Raw genomic sequence first — 21365 nt, 5'->3', positions numbered from 1 at the left:
AGCACATCTGAAGTGTGAATAAGAAGCCATGTCTTTGTCCCAGGGTCACTCTCTGTTTTCATCACCACTTCTCTGGGCAACCTGTTCCAATGTCTCACCTCTCTCACTGCAAAGAATTTTTTCCTAATATCTAATCTAAACCTACTCTCTTTTAGTTTAAAGTTGCTAAACCTCATCCTATCACTGTACTCTCCGATAAAGGCTCCCTCCCTGTCTTTCCTGTTGTCTCTCTTGTCGGGGAAGAGAGTTTTGTAAAATATGTTTTATGATAAGAAAAAGAAAATTACTTTAGAAAACTAACTTTTATTTACAAACTCAAGTTCATGCACGAATTTTCACGCCTCCAAAGAGATGGTTAATTTGCACATCTCATGTTTATTTTCATTACTAAAGGAAAGGCACTTTCAGAAAACTCCTGTGTGTGCTGGAAGACAGCAATCCAACTGTTCAGACTGACTGTGGCCATCAGCATTTCTGAAGGATGTGGGTCCAAAGTCACAGCTACTTAACTTCCTGCTGGAGGACTCCACCACTGGACTTGGTTATCTTGTTGGTTGAGAGTCTGGGCTGCTTCATTTTGGTGGACCATGATCAGGCATTCACAAAGTAGCATTTTAAAAGCTCTTCTGTTGGAAAGTTGCTTAGGCTTGTTTTCACAGTCACTAAAATATCAACTTTTCCTGTTCAACACCTCATTCCAAGTTCCCTGACTGAAGAAATGATGCATTCCTTCAATCTCTCTTGTCCCTTAAAATCCTCTATGAGTTAAGGCTAATACAAGAGAAACAGTTCTCTTCAGTACAGCAGAGCAAAAAACAGTCTGATGTCAGTATGATGTCACTGGCCACTTAAATGATTTTTTTTGGTATAGTTTATGATAGTGATTCACAGTCAGTTTTCTGTAATTCAGAGTTGGATCTGTATAAGTTACTAAGTCAGCCAGGCCTGACTGGACAAACATACCTGAAGAAGAGTATTAGGTCCTCTCTTTACTAGATGTCTAAGCCATTTACCTCTTTGAGTGCTTTGAGCCATGAGATCTTACACTACTGGTTTCACAGCCCTGAGACATGTTCCATTACCTCTGTCTGCAGTCACCAGTCTTAAATATCCTGCACTTTCTCAGCTCACAGGCTTGATATTTACCAGAGTCTAAGGAGTAGGTGAAAATTCCATCTGAGATGGAGATGCTTCCCTGCTTTTTGATTAGACATCATCCATCCAAGGATGAGTTGCCCGCAAACTCTGGAAATCAAGAAATTTTTGTCTGACTACAGTGGCAGAACCAGGGCCTATTGAAGATCTACTTCCCTGTTTCTATCCATTCAGAGAGGTGAAAAAGAATCATAGGATCATAGAATGGTTTGGGTTGGAAGGGACCTTAAGGACCCTGTATTCCAATCCCCCATGCCACGGGCAGGAATGCCATGGGCAGGAATGCTGCTCAGTAGATGAGGTTGCTTAGGATCCCATCTAATCTGGCCTTTAACCAGTGCTTCACCACTCTCTGAATAAAGAATTTCTTCCTAATTGCTTTAATTTTTTTCAAGTGGCTAGCAAGTTGTTTCAGGGCTTATATGCTAGCAGACCCCTAAGATGTTCTTCTAAGAGTATCCTAAATTAGTTTAAGCAGAGCTCAACTGTTTCTGTTAATATAGGTAAGGAATGCAGAAACTGTGCTGACTGTAAGGTAGAACAATCTTATGAGCTCCTGTTCTGACAAGAAGACCAGTAGCTCCATCATATGTAATTAATGAACATAAAGAGGGACTATTGTCTAGAAACAACAAAATGTGAATGTGTCTATAGTAATAAACTTTAAAAATGACAATTGCAGAACAGTAAGTGATTTTTCCATAAATGTATTTTCTATATTAATAGCATGTACTTATATTTCATTCTTTTTGGTGCTTTTGGTATTTGAGAGAAATTGATGGCATTTTTATTTTATGTCTGTGTTTTTTCTGCAAGAGATGGTACATAGGTTATATGTAAGCCATATAAGCACCATCAAGCCAAGAACAATTTATAGCTTGGGAATTTTCAAACACAGTGATATGAATGGATATTACAGTTTTTGGTATTGCAACCATTGCTTCTAGAAGCAATATGATTGTTGACACAGAGTGCAACAAGTTAGCTGGAAATTTTCAAAAGCATATTGTGCAATTTAATTTAATTACTCCAAGGGATTTCAGATATATTCATGATATGGTTAGAGAGAAATAGAGAGTATCTGGTATAGTGTATGCTACAAAGGTAGCTATTCTGTTTTTTCACAGATAGAGCTCTAGTATTATATGATATGTAGTATTTAAATTGCCCCTCTCTGTAATTAAGCACTACAGCTTATATGTTTTTATAAAAATGGAATCTTGTAAGTAAGTGAGTGATCAAAACCATGGTTACTCAAACTATTAGACAAAAATTAGTATTGATTCAAACAGCACCTATTAGTGTGTAATTGTGATTATTTAGCAGTACCTGAAAAAACTAATGCAATTGACTGCTAAAATTTTGCTGTGTAATATATATTTAAAACACAACCTAATAAAACCCCTTTATGAATACCAATATTAACATTAATCCATTATAATAATTCTTAAAAATGTATTATGAATATTTTTAAAGCCTTTAATTTTTATACATAATGTGTGATATGTTAATTAATAAATTACTTAATTCTTCCACTAGGCCAAATTTTCAAGCAGTATATTATTTACCATATTCATTGGTACACTCTAAAATTCTATAATTATGACTAATTTCTCTTTAAGTGAAGACTTATTGCTAATTTAATTCACTACAAAATCAATCTAATTGATTTATTAATTTAAGAAATTACATTCAAATTGACTTACAAAGCAGACTCTGCCAGATTTCATACAACCCAGAACCCAAGATTGTCTTCTTCATGATTATATGCTATATAATAGCTTGGTACTCTTGCCATTCTGCCTTCTAACCTTCATCCAAGATACTCATTATCTTACTTGGGGATTAGACAAGGCAACAACTCGAGCTCAGGATATGTTTCTTGAGTCATTTCGTTGCCCTTGAAATCTGAACTTCTCTTTGTTTCACATCTTACAAAGAAACGCATGAAATCAGGATTGCTTCTTCTCTCATGAGCATCTTCCAGATTTCCATATGAAAATTCTGATTGCAGTCTGTGAGTTAGTTTTGCTGAGGGCCAAAAGGAGCAGAGGCCAGTATTTGTACTCAGTGGATTTCTGGTGAGGTTGTATCTTGCAGTGCTGAAAGATATCACTGCCATATAGCAACTGGAAGAAATCTGAATAGGGAAGGTGCATCTTCCTAACTAAAGGTGGGGAGTTGCTTTGTTCCCGAACTGTTGTTGAACTATTGTGACTAGTGCTGCTGCAGGATGCAGGGAAATCCAGCGACAATACATGGTGATGTTATTTGATTGCATGTCTTTGGATTCATAGAGTGTCTGCAAGCAGATAGTGGGAAGCAGTAATTATGATGTACTTTAAACAAAATTATGCTTTACAACTAGACTGTACTTATCCAATCAAATGTGATTGTGCATCTACATTCTGAGGGTCCTCTTCCAGTCTTCTTTCAGTGAACTGGAAACTTTGAACTCTGAATTTCCAATTGCATGGAATTTCTTTCACTTTCATACAAGTTCTATGGTTCTTTTCCATTATAGCCTTTCCATGGCTTCTTTTCCTGCATCCAGAGCCCAATGAAATATGCCAGTGTCAGAAATAGTTCCTAACTTTCTTTGTACCATACTAAAATCATTTCCCTACTTATCCCTATGGAGATGATGTGAATAGAGTAATCAATTTCATTTACTTTTCCTTTAGTTCACTGAACATCTATGTATTGTACAGGAACTGGAAGTGTTCCAGTAAATTACTTGGAAGAAGTTCTACTATTGAATATCCTGAATAACACAAAAATCTGTTATTAAAATAGTATCCTTAGAGCTGAAAGTTTAAAACCTTGCTTTCACTCGCGTGAACAATAGGTTTGAGGCAAGGCCCTCATGATGGAATAATTTTGGAATGGATCAAACATTAAGGTATAGAATATTCTCAAATAAACTCTCCATGATTCCTTTTGCATGGGTTGTAAAAATTATTTAATTATTCATAGGATCAAAAAGACAGAGAAAGAGTGGCCAGCACTTTCGGAAAGTCGAGCTAGCAAATTAAATGTGAGTTTTAGTAAAGGAGCCAGAATTAATACTTAAATACATTCAACATGGAAGACAAGAAGGCATCAACAGAAATGTATAGTGACTGTCTAGTGACTGCATAGTGACTAGTGTCCAAGGTATTCTTGTGGAAGAGGCTTGATCTGGCCCTCCATGCTGAGAAATTTTTTACATACATTTGGTGACTGCATCAATATCGTCATGAACTGTACAATATTAGCCTCATGTTCAGCATTTTTTTCTAAATTTAAAAGTTGTTAACAGTTTTAGCTAGAATTTACAGATAGGTTTTTTCCCACGAGAGAAGGAAAAAGCAAATCCAGAGCCCTTTCTGATACTGTTTATTAGTGTTGAAAAAGTAAAATGCAGAACTGTATAGGCAAAATGTGGTTAACACTCCAAAGTGACTACATGGCATGAAAATTGTTAATACCTCCTTCGTATCACTTATTTATGATCTTGCTGAGGTTTACTTCCTGAGTGCAATTATACTGAATTTTTTTCTCTCAGTGTTCTTCCAGGAATGTGGACCTGATGGTAACAGGACAGCCTGTGTTTGAGCTAAGCTGTCAGCATCACTTTGCAGATCATCTTTGGGTTGCAGAGACTGCAACAACCATGGCAGGCTTTAATTTCCTCCAGTCATTAATATTTAATTTTCAGATAATGCTATCAAAAATACAGTAGGTTGTAATGAAATTCAATATTTCCAATACAGCGGCAACAGAAATTGAACAGTTCCTACTTTACAGTAGGAATACTATTTATTCACATAGAAGGGTAATTTCATTTTCACCAAATATACACATCCATGGAATGTGCAAAATGCCAATGAGCTAAATGCCAGTAAGCTAAACGTAGTTAGTTTGAGTCTCATAGGAGTTAAAAGTTAACTTGAGAATAATTTACCTAACCATACATGTTTCTTATTTCCTTCAGAAAATAAGAAACCCTAGACTGTGTCCTCTTTGCTGTGCTGTATATCAGCAGACAGCTGTTCTTTTTTGTTGTAGTCCCCCATGAGAACAAGAGCTAGCAAGCATGAAACTTCTCCCAGCTTCCTACAAAATACTTCATCTGTGTCTTCATCCTCCTTGGATGGCCTGTAACAAACTCCTACCAAGGGATGTTTGCCTTGTCACCCTTTCCCTGAATCTTCATCCATGAATGCTCAAGTCTATTGGCATCATCATTAAGCTCTAGACAATCATAACACCCCTAATGTTCAGGGCTACCTTGCCAACTCTCCTTCCTGGACTATCCCTTCTGAAGGGTTTACAGCCATCCATTGCAGCACCCCAGCTGTGCAAGTCCTCCCACCATATTTCCATGATGTCACAGTTTTCCTGTCGCCCAATGGCTTCCAGCTCCTAGTGTTTGTTGCCCATGTCACATGCATTGGTGTGGATGCACTTCAGCTGGGCTATTGATCCCACCGCCTTTTTGGGGAGAGAAGCCCTAATTCCTACATGACCATTCTCAGGTGTTTCTGTGCTTTCTAATGTATCAATAACTTGTGCTGTTGCTGACACATACACAGATCTTCATTTCTGCCTCACTGAGATGGCAGACCAAAAGACTTTCACAGCACTCTGCCTCTCCAACACTAGTGTGCTATCCCCAGGCTGATCTCTAGTGAACATGGCTTTATCCCTTTTCCCTTCAAGTTTAGTCTAAAGCTCTTTCAGTGAGCCCTGAAAACTCCTGAGCAGAGATCCTTTTCCTGCTTTGTGACAGGTACACCCTGTCTGTCATCACAGGCTCAACACCATGTAAATTGACCCATGATTAAAAAACCCAAAATTCTGGAGGGAGGGAGTTGCAGAGATTTGCCTGCTGAGCTCAGCAGGAACTTGTCACCATTGTCCCCTGTAATTTAGGTCACTGCATTGGACAGAGGACAGGGAATCCTCCTTATCATGCATTCTGTCTGCCCTTTTGTGCCTGTCCCAGGGAAGGTAGTTGAACTCTACATTTTCTTTCTTACTCCGATATTCCTCACCCTGCTTGCCTGCCTCTTTTCTGTCAGTTTGAAGAGAAGCTCCTCTGCCTGGACATGCCTCCCACAGGCATGCTCACTGCTGCTGGCCCCTACTGCCACAAGAGTAGGGCACACTCTGCAGCCTGGCACCAGGGTGTCAGCATATTCCACTGGAGCTCTGCCTGGGTAGCTGCCTCGGCTGGTCACAGTCTTGCCTAATTCCTTTCATTATTTTAGCTGTCAGCAAAAAATAGATAGTGAAAATTTCTCAGAGAAAGAATAATGTAAGACTAATGAATTGACATCACAGCTCTGCTTGTGGTCTCAGATCCCAACTCTAACATAATTTTAAAAATTGTAAGATAAAAGGTTGAACAGTTCTACTTAGTAAGTAGTAAGATTTTGAGAGATGAAAGTACTAGAATATGAAGATTTTGTAGATTGACCAGGATGGCCAAGCTTCTGGACAGCCAGAAATCCAAAGTGCACCCAGGGTAGGTGTAGATGTTCAATCAGTTGTGTACATGCAGTAAGTCAACACTTCCAGGAACTGTCAACTAAACTGCTTGAGTGGTGCACAGATGGATGGGATCTGCACAGTAAATGTTATGTTTTCAGAATGTCCCAAGTAAAATAGTGATGCAGCATTCCAAGCTGATGGAGAAATTACATACAGCCCAAACTATCTGTATTGATGAACTCTCTGGCAGATGAAAAGATAATGGGCATCATGACTCCAGGCACTCCATGTGTTAATAATGTATCAAAATAGGCACCCATTAATGGTGTGCTGAAATTTTTGTGACATTGATTCTTTTAAGAAAAAATCATAAAAACAGAAGCCTATAGCTAAAAATGACATTTCTTATGTTTTTGTGTGTGTGTACTCAAAACTACGCATTTTCTGTCCAGACTGGTCAGTAAATTCACTATCATTGTATACTGAATCATGTAGGCAGTGTGTGCTTACTGCAAAACGTTTTAGAAATCCTAATTATGTAATCGCATAGACTACCAACAAGATAAAGTAAGGAACAGCCATTTAAAAAATGATATGTTGGACTTAAATCAGTGTGTTCTTTTGCTTCTCTATAAGTTTTATTCATATGCATGCAGATTACAAATCCGGTAATGGATAATGGATGACACTAGGAAAGAACTTTTTCATGTAAAAATTAGTTCTAGCAATTAGAGCAATCTAACAAAAGGTTTTTGAGATTGTATATTTGGTATGTTTTTGGGTTAATCTTGTTATATTACAGTAGGTCACAGCCAGGCATTATTGTTACCAGTATGTAAAATATTCATTCCAGAATGAGTGAAGGGATTGAGAGGTTTCTGTCAGCAGTGCCCATAATAAACCGTGTTTCTGAGTGAACAGAGTGGGATAACCCCATAACAGCTCTTTGTCTTAAGGAATTTTGGTGGATTATAAATTGGTACAGCTGATACGCATTTGGGTAGCCATAAGGAAATTTCATATGTTCTTTATTGAGGATGTAGGAAAACCTGTTGTTTCTTTGCAGACATTTTTAATGCAAAGTATTCTAAGTACAAGCACAGTATCAGTTCTTTTGAGATAATTTTTCTGCCATATATTATACCATAATCAATTGGTTTCTACAAGGCATTATTAAAACAAAGCCAAGTTAATATTGATTTATCTCAAAAATGACAGACCTTTGAATATTTTATCCACCTTTATGTTAGTAAGGACATGCATATAACTGTATTGACTTTATTCTTTAACAATTATTCCATCAAAGTAATAAATTTCCTTCAACTTCTGAAAGTCTCAACCTCAAAAATAAGGAATTATTTCCGTATATTTGTATTTTTCCTTGACAGAAACTTTAGAAGAATAGAAGAGCAATATTTCTGGGGTCAAAATTCGAACTCTAGAGTACCATTAATGTATTATACTCCCAAATGATTTATCAGGGAAAGACCAGTGGTAAATAAAAGTTTAAAAGAACCAAATACAATGACCTGTCAGTAGAAGTAAAAGTCTAGGAAGTTTTCAAGGGTAGAAAGTATTACATTAAAATCAGAAACATTAATTTTATTTTGTTTAAAACACCATTTTCAAAGGAAGTTTTGCCATCATTGTAAATTAAAATAAAATGCTTTTTTCATGGGCAACTGAGATGGTATGGTACATCATAACACTACATATATTATGAGAAGGAATATGAAATGGGATTTTCATAGAAATTTGAAATAATTTTAAATTATATTCTTAATAGTTTATAATAATTCTATAATAGTTTATAATAATTTAATATAATATTTATATAATTATATTATAGATATTATATTACATATTATAGATTATAATTATAATTATGATTATTATGTTAAATTTATAAGCATTTGTAAAATCTCATAAATGAGGTTTTAAAAATTATTATATCTGAAACCTACAATATTATTATAGTTATCAAGATACAAAATATTTCACATTTCTTTCTAGCTGTTGAACAAAAGTGACAATCTTTCTCGTAATATTTTTTTAGAGTCATCTACTTTACAGAAGCTGACAATAAAATCCTGTCTAGGTCTTTCCTAACTTGGCAAAATGTTTAGCTAAAATAACTGTTACAGATTGTGGAATGTATAGTCAGCAAATAGCAAAAACAAATTAGAAAGTCATAATATTATTTGTAGTCATGAATGATTAAAATTTTAGAACCAAGTTATATGAAGAAAATGAGAAAAACACTAGTGGAAATAATGGATTTAAGTCATGACACATGAATTCAGTCTGCTTTGTTCTGAATGCAATTTCTCAACATACTATCACTGAGTAATTTTTATTATTTTGTGGCCTCATAAGCCATTAATTTGACATTAAAAGATGAAGTGATTATAACAGAACAGTGAATACAATAAGTAAAATAACTGTGAGAAATCAAAGAATGTTTACCTGACTCTGATGCTATAATAAGAATGTCATTCTTAGAAGGAGCTTTCTTTTCCTGGGTTTCTCTCAGTTGTATTCTCACACGTGTTAGCCATGTTGTGAGTGAGAGGCACAAGCAAATGGTGTGACCACAACTCCAGTTCCTCTTCACAAGCCTTGTAATGAAATGCAAAGCAACCAAACAATGCAGTCGTGTGCAGTTCATCTCATTGTCTAATGGCTAATGCTGGCCACGTTTAAGAAAGGACTGAACATTCCAAGCCTATCAATATGTGAATAACGTCATAACTACAGAATATCACCTGCATTATGCGACAAATACACCTGCCCCAGTAACATCTGCTTGCCTTTTTATAATTTCTACCCAAACTCGGTCAAATTTATGGGGAAAAATATCAAGACACTCATTTCCCAAGAGACAATCTCAAACAATTACAAATCCAGACATATTGGAGAGGGGCAAGGAGGAGAAAATTTCTGTTGGGGTAAGTTAACCATCAGGAACATCCACAGTGTTTTTGCCATTAGCACTAAGGACTAACACAGACAGAAGATGAGATCCCCAAGCTCACCACATGTTAGAGCTGAGCAGCAATCCATCCCACCTCATCACTCCTGGGGTGCTGGATTCCTATGGCAGACTGCTGACCACAAGGAGGCAAGTTAGCGGTTTCAAGTAGATTTTCTAGGCCACTGCAATGTCTTCCGTCTTAGACACACAGTCCTTCCTCACCCATCTACTATGGAATATCATCAATTAGCTTAACTTACAGATTACAGTAATAGGGAGGAAAATTTTGTAAAAGTTTTGAATTTCTTGATTATTGCTGACCTTCATACTGAAAAAGTGGAGGACTAAAATTTTTTTCATAGGACAAAGACAGTGAATACCAAGAAGGTTAAAGTAGTTGGGTAAGAGAAGAAAATATCCAATCCTATTTTGGTGTTCTTGTTTTTAATTATTTTGATGGAGTTTTTGGTTTGTTGGTTTGGGGGGTTTTCTTGGAACGGTTCTTTGATTTTTAAAGGCAGAAGAGTTAGGAACAACAACCTCTGGAATGTTTGTAGTTTTTTCTCAGTAATGGTAGTAATTTGATAATGTGCTAATATGCTGAATCTTTGGAATTACTGACTTTATTGAGGTTGAGAGATTCAATTGCTTGCATTCTTGACAGATCAAGAGAAGAGTAAAATAATGAGAATACATTCTTTAGAAGAGGCTAGGAAGAGGTGAGGATCATATCTATGTTTCTTAGAACTTTTCAAGGTCAAGCTTTTCTAGAAATAAAGAATTGGGAAAACCCAACAACAAGCCAACAAAAAGCCCTTATGAAATGAGTAGTAAGAGTGGTTGGCACTGAGGAAGAGACACTGGTTTTCAGGCAACACCAGAATAGGGGATAAGCTATCTAGACTGCATGCTATATTATTTATCCCAAATGTTTGGATTGCTTTTTCTTTTGTTCATTAGTCTCTTTGCAGACTAACCATGACCAATCTAAGTTTAAAAAAAAAAAGAAAAAGAAAATAAAAATAAATTGAAGTGAGTTTACAAACTTCTGAAATTGCACTGTGACAGATCTGCTGTTTATTTCATTTTTATGTCTTTTCAGTTTATTGCCATCTTCTTCTGTGAATTTGGCAGTGCAATATTTTGTGACAGTTAAAGCTTTACTTCATGTAAATGGACTTTGATTCCAGGCATTCCAAAGAAATTTAATACAGTTCTGTCTCACACTGATAAAGAAAGACGATAGACATACATAACCAGCAGCATTTTTGACAGCTTTCTGCCAAGTCACACTATGTAGCTTCAGCTGAGAAATGAAAAATAATTTTGTTTAACATTACCCTATGGGGTCTAATGAATGTTCATTGAATTTCAGTCCTGAACTTCCAATCCTGTATACTGAGTCATGGAAAGCTCACACCATTCTGTCATGCATCACTTGTTAATGACCTTCTTTGACCTTCATAAAGAGACTGAACAAAGGAAATAAGTAGCCTTTGTTGTTTGACACAAAAAGGTAATATTTAGCATGAATAGCCCCATTCCAAACCTTCATGTTCCATGAAAAAGCTAGTATGCCTTTCATGAGTTCATTATTAAAGGATATTATTCCAAGATAGATGATTTACAAATTGTTGTATATCTATCTCTTTGTACTGTTATATTCAGGAGGTTGCAAGAAGAGAAGGAATGTAGCACCAATTGTTCATATTAGGCTACAGCAGAAAAGTTAATGGGAAAAGCTGAAAGAAAAGGACAGGGGACCCATTGCTCACCCAGGCTCTTCACGGTGGTACTTGGTGGGAGGAAGAGTGTAAGTGGGACAAAAGAGCATCAGAATGAATATAAGAAAAACTTTTTTCAACCTGAGTACAGTCAAGAAATGGAGCAGGTTGCACAGAGAGGCTGAACAGCCGCCATACTTGGAAGTTTTCAAGGTATTACAGAATAAACCCCTGAGCCACCCAGTCTAATATCATCCCCTTATCATGTTTTGAGCAGGAAGTTGAACTAGAGGGCTCCCACAACCCCTTGCAACCTGAATTATTATTTTATCCTATGATTTTTTGGTACTGGGTACCCAACAGCTGTAAAAAAGAGAAGGATTTGGTAAAGTAGTAGGAAAAAGGAAAAATTATTGCTAGATGGGAAAAGAGGCAAGAAAACCCTTGTTGCAATAGCTTTCTCCACTTGTTCCCTACTGCAGCTATAGAAGGGGGCTGGTACATCCAAAATTAGGAACAGGAAAGATGTCTACAAAATCCTCACATCAGCCCTGGAAGGAGTGATGGGGCTGGAGTGGGGAGTCTACCAATGTAGTAATTTACATAATTATGTCCAAGGAAAGCCATATATGTTAAGGGTAATCTAGAACAATTAGTTCCTTATGCTGTGTTTTGTTTTTGTGACTCTTATAATGGAATTGTATTTCTCTTGACAGAAGTCAGTACACACACTCTTTTATGTTTAAATCTTGTACAACCATAAACCAGAGTTATGTCACATATGGAAGATGCAGCCTGCCCTGGAAAGATGGACATAATTGGGGTGTGCTGAAAAGACATGTTTGTGCTATCTATATTCAGGGCTTCTCCTGAGTTTTCATGTCGCTCCCACACTAGGTTGCAGGAGATGTTTTGTGCTGTTTACACTGGTTTATGCAGAGAAAGACAACTCCCTTGGTATGTCTGGAACTTCTTTGATGAGAAGCCTGAAAGTGGAAATGGCTTCACACTTCAGGAGGGAGGGATGGAAAGGAAACCTGTCACACTAACATAACATATATTTGAAAAAGTCTTCTTTCTTTTTTATTCTGTTCATTACCCTCCAAAGATTAAAGACAGAATTCCATTCCTAAGACTTAATATATTTTTTACCTACATATTCAAAACAGAAGCAAAACTATTAACTCTTCAGAAGTTCACAGCTAGATCGTATTGATAGGGACACTGGAGGAAATGGAGAAGCAACTATTAGCTTCACTTTGAAATAGGAAAAAAGATATATAAGATGTCAGTATCAAGGATATTAGTAAATATCTATGAAGATATGTGTAAATATTAAAATACTTTCTGATTTCAGGAAAATGATGGAGTTGAATGTGCAACCATGGACAATAACATTTTTATCTTATACAACTTTGTTTCTCTTTTAGTGGCAAAGCATTACTATAACACTGGTTGAGAAAGTGCAGATGGTTGCTGTAATCCTAGGATCTCTGTTCTTAGTAGCAAGTGTGACTTGGCTTCTATGGTCAGCCTTCAGCCCTTATGCAGTATGGCAAAGAAAGGACATCCTTTTTCAAATCTGCTATGGAATGTATGGTTTTATGGATCTAGTATGCATAGGTAAGCTCAAATCTTTAAACAGCACAGACTGTGGTTTAAGACTGTGACTATTTCTATTTTTCTAATTGGTCACTCTAATTGATCAGTTCTTTGCAGATTTATTCTCAGCTGATACCTTTGGCAAATGCTGCTTTTTACAGTGTTGCAAATATTGCAGAGAGAAAAGAATCAGAGAAGCTTTACTCTCAGACTCATCAGTGGATTCACAAAATCTTAGTGGTGAGAACAGGATCAGTTTAAATTTCTTGATAAAATGACTAGCGAAGTTCAGGGGTTAAACAGATGAAAATATGAAAGACATTATTAAAATAATTAGTAAAATTACACACTGTCATCTTCTGATGCCAGTTTGAATTAGATTGTACCATCATGAAGCACAGAAGAAGCCCTTGAAGATGTCATCAAACTGCACACCCAAAATTAGGTTGCACAGATTTATATAGGTCACTGTGCTAGAAATGGAGGAGAACAAAGAAAGCAGGCATGACTTCTTTGCATATCATAAACAATTATGAAACACTCACACAGTGCTAACTATAGTAACTTGCTTTACTATTAAAAAGCCCCAAGTCATTTAGCCAAAACCTTGTAAAAGAAAATACATTTTACTGCAACACTGTATTGACCACTTTTGAAATTTCTGAAAATATACTGGATCAGGGAATATTTAAATAAAAACCCTTTTAGTATTTGGTAAAACAACCTGATTTGCTTGTTAGAATATTTGGAGAGAAAATTTACATTAAATATTACATAATTATATAATTTAGAGAAATAAATTTACAGAATTAGTAATAATTATTTACATCAAACCACATTCACAGAATTTTAATTGCAAGAAAATCCAGAAGTCAAACGCCATCTGATGTTTGCATTGACATTTCTGAGAGATAAATGTTATCTGAATCTTATATATGGGAATTAGAACAGTGCTGAATTCTGCTTTGTAAGGGACAAAGAAGCAGAGTGATTCCTAATATCAAGGGTTTTGCTTCAACTGTAAAGCCGCATCATCTTTTATTTAAACCATCCCATTACTGTAAAAGTATCTATATTTCAGCTACATCAGCAGTTCCATTCATTTTGTAATTTTTGTTAGAGAAGCCTGCTCTGGAATATTTTGTAACGCAGGCTTTCTTCTGTGAACCCAAATCTCAGACAGAAAAGTGAGCAGAATCTCATAGTTTGGACAAGTGCTCATCTTTTAAATTAATAAAAGAACTCAGCTACATGTCCTCTTAGATGCTGATTTCTGAACACCACTTCTTCCAGCTTAACACTCCATACTGAGGGCTTTGCTTTTGTTTAAAAATACCCCAAAGGAAGATAAAATGTGCTTCAGGCATTCCAAGCATTTCATTTATATGGAATTCTGGTTTGTTTGTCTTTTTTCTCCCCAATTAAAAAAAAATACTTTGGAATGCATCAGCTAGTTGAAATAACCAGTTACCTCAAATTATTTTCTTTTTCCCATTTGTTTTACTGTTAAAACACCTAAACCAGATTAAACTTCAAATTAGCCAAGAATGTCTGTGGGTAATCAGAAATATTACTGTATTTATCCATAGAAGTAAATATTTGGCAGGTGACCTTCCATGGATTAGTGCATCCTTTAGCTGCCTTTCAAGCCAGCTAGGCTGAAGCCACTGCTGAAGTGGAAGCTGCTGAACAAACGTGTACCTCACATGGAGCTTCTGCAGGAGCAAAGCAAACACACAGATAAACTGACTTGCCTTTCATTTAATAAATGCATATTTTATAGAACTATCACAAATAATACATGAAAATTTAAATGTAAAATGACTACAATTAAATATATTTGGAGACTATATTGTAGATACAAAATTCACTGCACATATGACTTAGGAATTTACTGTATCTGGAAATTCAGAAAGCTCTATAAAGGAGGTTTTGTAATTGAGGAATTTTGATAATCCAGATTCATTCAGACCCACTTATTCTGCATATAATTTCAAGTAATTTGCATTCTGTTAGCTTGTAAGATCAGGACTTCTTGTAACTCTTAAAAGTATTCATTAATATAGTCAACCTTATTAATTTCATCTTATTCTTTCACGATGAAGTGAGGGGTTTAGATTGATAATTTTAATTTACAATTTTCAAATAAAATTCTCTAATAGATATATGTAAGCATTACTTATAACTTATTTTTAAAACCCAAAATACTTTCCATTATGCTGATGATTTCCCTAGGCATTAACTTATTTTAGCATTATTATGAATCATCTCTTATATCATCAAACTTGTAAGGCTTCCAACCAGCTACAGGTCTCACTTAGGATCTCCTCTCCTTTCATTTGTGTTTAGTCATCCATGGCATTGTCTTAGTTTTGAACAGGATTTACAGTGAGCAAGTACCTCTCCTCCCACTGTAATCTCTTTATTTCAATGAAAAATTTATGCAGACCTACAGGTTTTCCTGTGCACCACGTATTTCAAGATAATGCTTGAGATACTGGTGGTATGACCAAGATTTATTCCACCTGCTTTCAGTTATGCCTCCCTACACTTTTGCAGAAACAATACAAATACTTTTTGGTTGTTTGTGAAATGTAGATATCTTCACACAAAAAGTGTGAAGCATTTTTTGAAATTTTTTGCTATAAGTTTAAAAGCAGTTTGCCAAAAGGTACTGACATATTTTTATCACATATTTGAAAATGTGCACATAACAATTAATTTACTCAGTTATTGACTTTTATATCACATGTAGCCCACCAGTCACTTACTTATTAAGTAAATTACACCTAACATGTATTTTACTTCTTTGTTTTTACATTTCAACAAAAGAAACACCCTGTAGATTATAGATCGTGAGAATAATATATTCTGTTCATTCTAGTGTTCATGCTTTTTTGGTATCCACTGTTCTCTTTCTTCTAGTCTGAATTTTCCCAGAATTATTCCTGACAAATAGGATTGTTTTTATTTATCAGTGTTGGTTTTAACCCTACAAGCCATTACCTTGTACCTTTCTGCATCAGAGCTGAGCATAAAGCTCTTCTCTTTGAAATTTGCTAGTGGGTAAGTTTTCCTAAAGCAAACCTTGAACACCCTGATCAAGCAGAACTTCAGCCTGTGAAAAGCAGAGCTATTCCAGTGATAGTGCTAGGATCAGACCATCCATCTAGGGATTACCAAAGGGAATGAGTTAACGAAAGGAATGAATAATGTTAATCCCTTATCTACTCACTGAAGGACAGTGTATCAAGCCTTTGCCATTCTACTTTCCAAACCTAGCTATTATTTTGCATAACAGAAAAGTAATAGAATTTTATATTTTTTTACTGGAAAATACTTATAACTACTGGTCATAAATGGTTCTAACATGAACAAAACCTCTCACAAATAATAAGAGCCGACTTGCAATCCCAGAACAACAGTGCTGCTCCTTTTCCAGCAGTGAAAAGTAGTTGTTACATTGCACTAGACACATGACAGGTGCCAGTAGTACTGTGGCAAGGGAGGAAGAGATGGGAGCCAGTGCGAGGTGTGAATTGCCCTCTGAAAGCCTCTTTCTTCTCTGCTAAGGAATTTGATGCCTTGCAACATTCCTGTAACTCCTTGGTTGTAAAAAGGAACAGGCTGAAGTTACTTACAATGAACACATCTAGCTGCACTTTATATGTCTTTACTCAGAAAGTCTTATTTTCTCCCACATTGGATCTAATTCTAAACAGTTTATAAATAATTATATTTTTTTACTATTTCTATTTTTAGCATGGATATGTTTCATTTTAATACTCTGAGCAATTGATTGCTTTTTTTTTTATATGTGTGGGCCCTAAATAGTTTTAAGACATGACATTTTGTCCAGAGGTAAAGTCTGTTTCTGAAAATTATCTTTTATCCCTGGATAAAATCTTGTGATATTACTGGGAGGACCATTCCTAAATGTTTATATGAATGTTTAGTATGATAAATAAGATAAAGTTGTAACCTAATACCACCAAATATGAATAAGACAAGTTGACTGCTTGTAAAGACATTCAGTAGTAAAAAGTTTCAAGTATCTTGTGAGTCAGGATAAGAAAACCTTTGAAGACAGTGAAAGAATAGAATGGTACTTGGCAAAAAGATAAAAAAAGAAAATAAAATTAAGATTCTTCCTAATCCTATTAGCTGGATCCCACTTCAATCCCTCCATCTTGGAGATAAAACCTAAAGGTAAAGTCTTCTTAGGACCATAGGACATTTAGATGGGTCCATCATCCAAAAACCCTGTTCCTTGTAGATATTAATTGGACAGAACATCTGAACAGCTAACAGTAGTGAATTGTAATACTTCTTGGGATCATCTGAGTCAAACAAATATTTTTCCCCTACAAGTGTTCAGCTGTGTCCTCTGTGTAGTTGAAATCATGGTGTTTGGAAGAAATCTGTATTCTTCAGGGATTTGTTCTTCTTTTCTCTCTCATAGCTACCTCCATTGCTGTGAAATCCTTAAGGGAAAGGCAATTATTTGCCATTTCCTTACAGCTCCACTTCAGTGACTAACTAGTTGTATTTTGAGCATCAGAACTCCTCTGGACCTGGAAAATTTCTAGCATTTAAAACTTACCTGGAGTTCCTCGTTTGTGGTCTTGGAACTGTTGGTGCCAAGAACTTCACACTCCCCCTCACCCTCATCCGCCCCCCATCCCCCAATTCTTTTGCCTCATCTAGGTAGGTATTTTTGTATTTTTCAATCTATAGCTCTATGAAGAAGGGAGCTAAAACTTTTTATGAGAAGAATTATGAAAGTGCTGCTTTTCTCCTTCAGCACTGCCAAATCTGACAACTTTGTCAAGGGTTGCCATATTTGATCCTTTGTTTTGTAGCTCTTTTAAAGTATATGTGACTGACAGCTTCTACTATAAAGGAACCCTTGCCAATGTTTAAAAATTTTGAAAACATAATTTCAATAAATCCTGAAAGCCCCAAGACAGTAAAAAAGGGCTCCCTGAAAGAAGTCATCCTACAACTTTTTCTGTTGTAATTTTGAGAAGAAATTTTGACTGTTTAAATGTACTCTATGTATCTCAATGATCCTTTCTCAAATACTTTATTCTCAGTTCTGAAATATGTTGTTCAGGTTCTAGTGAAGTGCAGACATGTGTCTTTACCTTGGAGTAAATAAGTTCTTTTGACTTTGCTTTCAACAGACTTGAGAGAAGTTGGACCAAATAATGCTGCATTCCAGGAACAGGTTGAGGAAGATTATTCTCATGTCCTTTATCAACTTCATAGGAAATCCAAAAGAACACAAAAGGATTAATCTTTGTCACAGCAGTAAAACCATGGCTAATTTTGTTTGTAGATTCTGTACAGGATCCAATACATTTATTCTTTTTGTACAGTCAAGCCAGTCTTGAAGGTACATTTATGTACCAACTAAATCATCATGATAAATTTTAAAGACAGGTTACTTTATCTATGTCTGAGAAGATAAAGATAGAAATCTTGCAATCAAGAAAAAATTCCACTAAAATGCTTTGCTGTTACAAAATACATTTAGAATATTTACTATTTAAATAAATTTTTTGTTACTACTTTTGCTGTATTGGATGCTTCAATGAATTCTAGGCAACTTGAAAGCCATACAGAGATGCTGCATTCACCATCATGTCCTTCTGAAAGAAATCTTTGTGTTTCTCCATCTTTCAGTGTAATGATCTTTAAAAATATGTTAGAGTAGGCGTTGCTTTCTGCAAATCATTGCACTTTAATGTGAGGTTTGCTGTTCATGTAAATATTTTTACCACCCTTTCAGCCTGTGACATCTTTCTGTGAGCATCTCCTTTCTGGTATCACTTAATTGTGCTAAATGACCTCGGACACTTAAATCACAATTTTCTTGTGTAGGAACAGGTGATATACAATCTCTTGGGATAAAGCACACCACAGGTCATATTACAGATGTGGCCATGTATAGGAAAATTTTAGGCAAGGAGCACACTGGACAAAAGTCTTATAAATGTTTTTGGCTAGGCAGATTGCTCTCTTCCCAAAGCAGGGAGCCAGAGAAAACAGGGGGTGTTGCTCAGAACTGTGTAAGCGTCTTCAAGCAGGCTGGCTGAGGAGAAAACTATTAGGAAGGCAGAAGCTCCATGTGTCTCCCCAGTAGTTCCATATTTGAAATACTCACATATAAAGAATGTGAGTAAAAACATATACATACATACAAAAAGTTCGAAGCTTAATATCTTTAAATAAGTTGCTTGAATGCATTCAATAGGCATAAATATTAGCTACAAGGAAATTCATAAGAAGATTGGTCTCCTGAGGACTCCAGAAATTTTGTATTTTCCTTGAAGGACCTTTTAAAAGATTTTTGGTTCTCAAGAAAAAGATAATTTACAACTTTTTCCTACTGAATACTGAAGAGAAAGAAGAAAGTGTATCATCCTTACCATGCTCATTGTAGTTAATAATAACATTTAATTTCGTCTTGTTCTAAAGAACAAGACAGGAAAGTCATTATATTTACAGCTGTTTCATAAATTTTATGTGCTCCTAAGTTGGACTGGGAATTTGAAAGCAGTTAAATTTTTCAGTATCTGTACTGAATTCTACAAAACACTCTTAAACAAATTGAGGTCTGTCCTGTTCATTGCGGAAGGTCTAACCTACTTAAAGGTCTACTTAAAGCAGTACCAATCTCAGTAAATAAATAGTATTTACCATGAACAGGGGCAGCACTAGCATAAGCAGTCAATATCCAAATCTGCCAGTTTTGCATTGGTTTACTTAAATCTGAAAAATTTATTTAGTTAGACATGCTCAGATTATTCCAGTATTGGTTATTTTGAGTTTTCATTCAGAACAACTTATTTCCTCTGCATGTTCCTGCCTCCCAAACAAATGAATAACCAGTTAAATTGCATATATACAGTTTGTTTGAATTATTAATGTTATGATTAATTAATTTAATTGCATCTGGAAATTGCCAGAGTCATTAAAATGTGTTAAATCTCTATTTGCTCTCAAAATGGTATCCATTGACATTTTGTATAAAGTCTCTTTTTTCCCGTCTTACTTTCAGGACTGATAGTCCACGAAGGTGCATCTGTTTACCGAGTGTTTAAGCGCTGGAGAGCTGTGAATCTGCACTGGGATGTGTTAAATTATGATAAAGCCACGGACATAGAAGAGAGCAATCGAGGGGAATCCTCAGCAGGGAGGACATTGTGGCTGCCACTGACTGCATTTAGAAACAGAAGTTTAGTTCATCCAACACAGTTAACCTCACCGAGACTTCAGTGTGGCTATGTGTTGTTACAGCTGTTCAACCGCATGAGACCTCAGGAGGATTCAGCAGAGGATAACTGCTCTGGGGAAGTAGTGATGAGAGTGACCTCAGTGTAAAGATTGTGCTCACTGTGCTACACAGATAAGGATAATGTGCCCTGGTGTTACAGGACTGTGGAATGTAGTTATGATGAATGGTGAAACCATTAACACTTGAAAAAATATATACACTTCTTTTTTTTAAATTTAATGTTTTTTATATGCTCAGATAAAACACAAATACATTTTTCTGGGGGAAAAAGTCTCTTGCTTTTTATATAGTCTGATTTATTGAATCTTTTCTCAATTTGTACCTGAGGTGTATGTAACATAGCTTAACTCTTAGGTCTTTGAATGATGAGGAAACTCATTTTTAAGTAAAAAGATATATTTAAATGTATTTTCTTAAACTCTGGCTTTAATCCACTACTGTTATTTTTTTCCACTTTCATGAGGATTAAACTGGGCAACATTCTTCCAAAAAGAATAAGAATGTTGACACAAGTGAAATATTTTTCCTTTTCTGTCTTTATTTTGCTGTTGTTTGTAGCTCATTTCAGATGTGTGAAAGTAAGTGAAGGATATATTGTCCTTTGCATTTAAGCAGAAAGTCCAGTGGGTGTTCTACAAAACCTAGAGGAAGATGGGAATTCTTTTCTTTTAGCTATCCCAGATGTCCATGCAAGCAATCAGACACAAATATGACACAGACAGGAGTAGAGTCTTGTACTGCCTCTCAAGTCTCTTAAGATCTGCAGAAGGCTGGTGCTGTGCCTGTGCACAGAAGTGACATTGCCTTCTCAGCAGCACTGCTGGAATTAGCAATGTGTGAATCTTTAGTACTATTCTAATTATAGGTCATTGACATCCCTTTAAAAAAAAAAAGAAAAAAAAAGAGAAGAAATGTGCATTGTAGTTTCTGATAGAATCTGGAGTATAAATAATACAGAACCATAATTTTGCCAGGGAACAAATCATATTAAAAATGAGTCAATATTATGATAGATCAATGCTGTGAAGTTTGCTTCTCTTGTTTCTGTTTCATGGCAAAAATTTTAATAGAATTTAATCAAATAGTAATGGAATGGAAATAATTTTCAACCTAATAATAAGCCTGTTGA

General features: G+C 35.7%; 1 protein-coding gene across 1 annotated transcript in view; it reads left to right on the top strand.

Annotated features, from left to right (window-relative positions):
• Positions 1–21130, top strand: part of MARCHF11 (membrane associated ring-CH-type finger 11) — a 32009-nt gene extending 10879 nt beyond the window's left edge. Inside the window, exons 3-4 of the mRNA XM_054285028.1 lie at positions 12762–12954; positions 20000–21130. Coding sequence (XP_054141003.1) covers positions 12762–12954; positions 20000–20322 — 516 coding nt within the window. The 3' untranslated portion in view covers positions 20323–21130. The remainder of the gene's footprint in view (positions 1–12761; positions 12955–19999) is intronic.
• The last annotated feature ends 235 nt before the right edge of the window (positions 21131–21365 follow it).

Source organism: Melozone crissalis, unplaced genomic scaffold (genome assembly GCF_028551555.1).
Source record: "Melozone crissalis strain CALT ecotype California unplaced genomic scaffold, PUWL_Pcris_2 ptg000042l_1, whole genome shotgun sequence".
Taxonomy (NCBI): Eukaryota; Metazoa; Chordata; class Aves; order Passeriformes; family Passerellidae; genus Melozone; species Melozone crissalis.
This window is presented reverse-complemented; position numbering and strand designations above follow the sequence as displayed.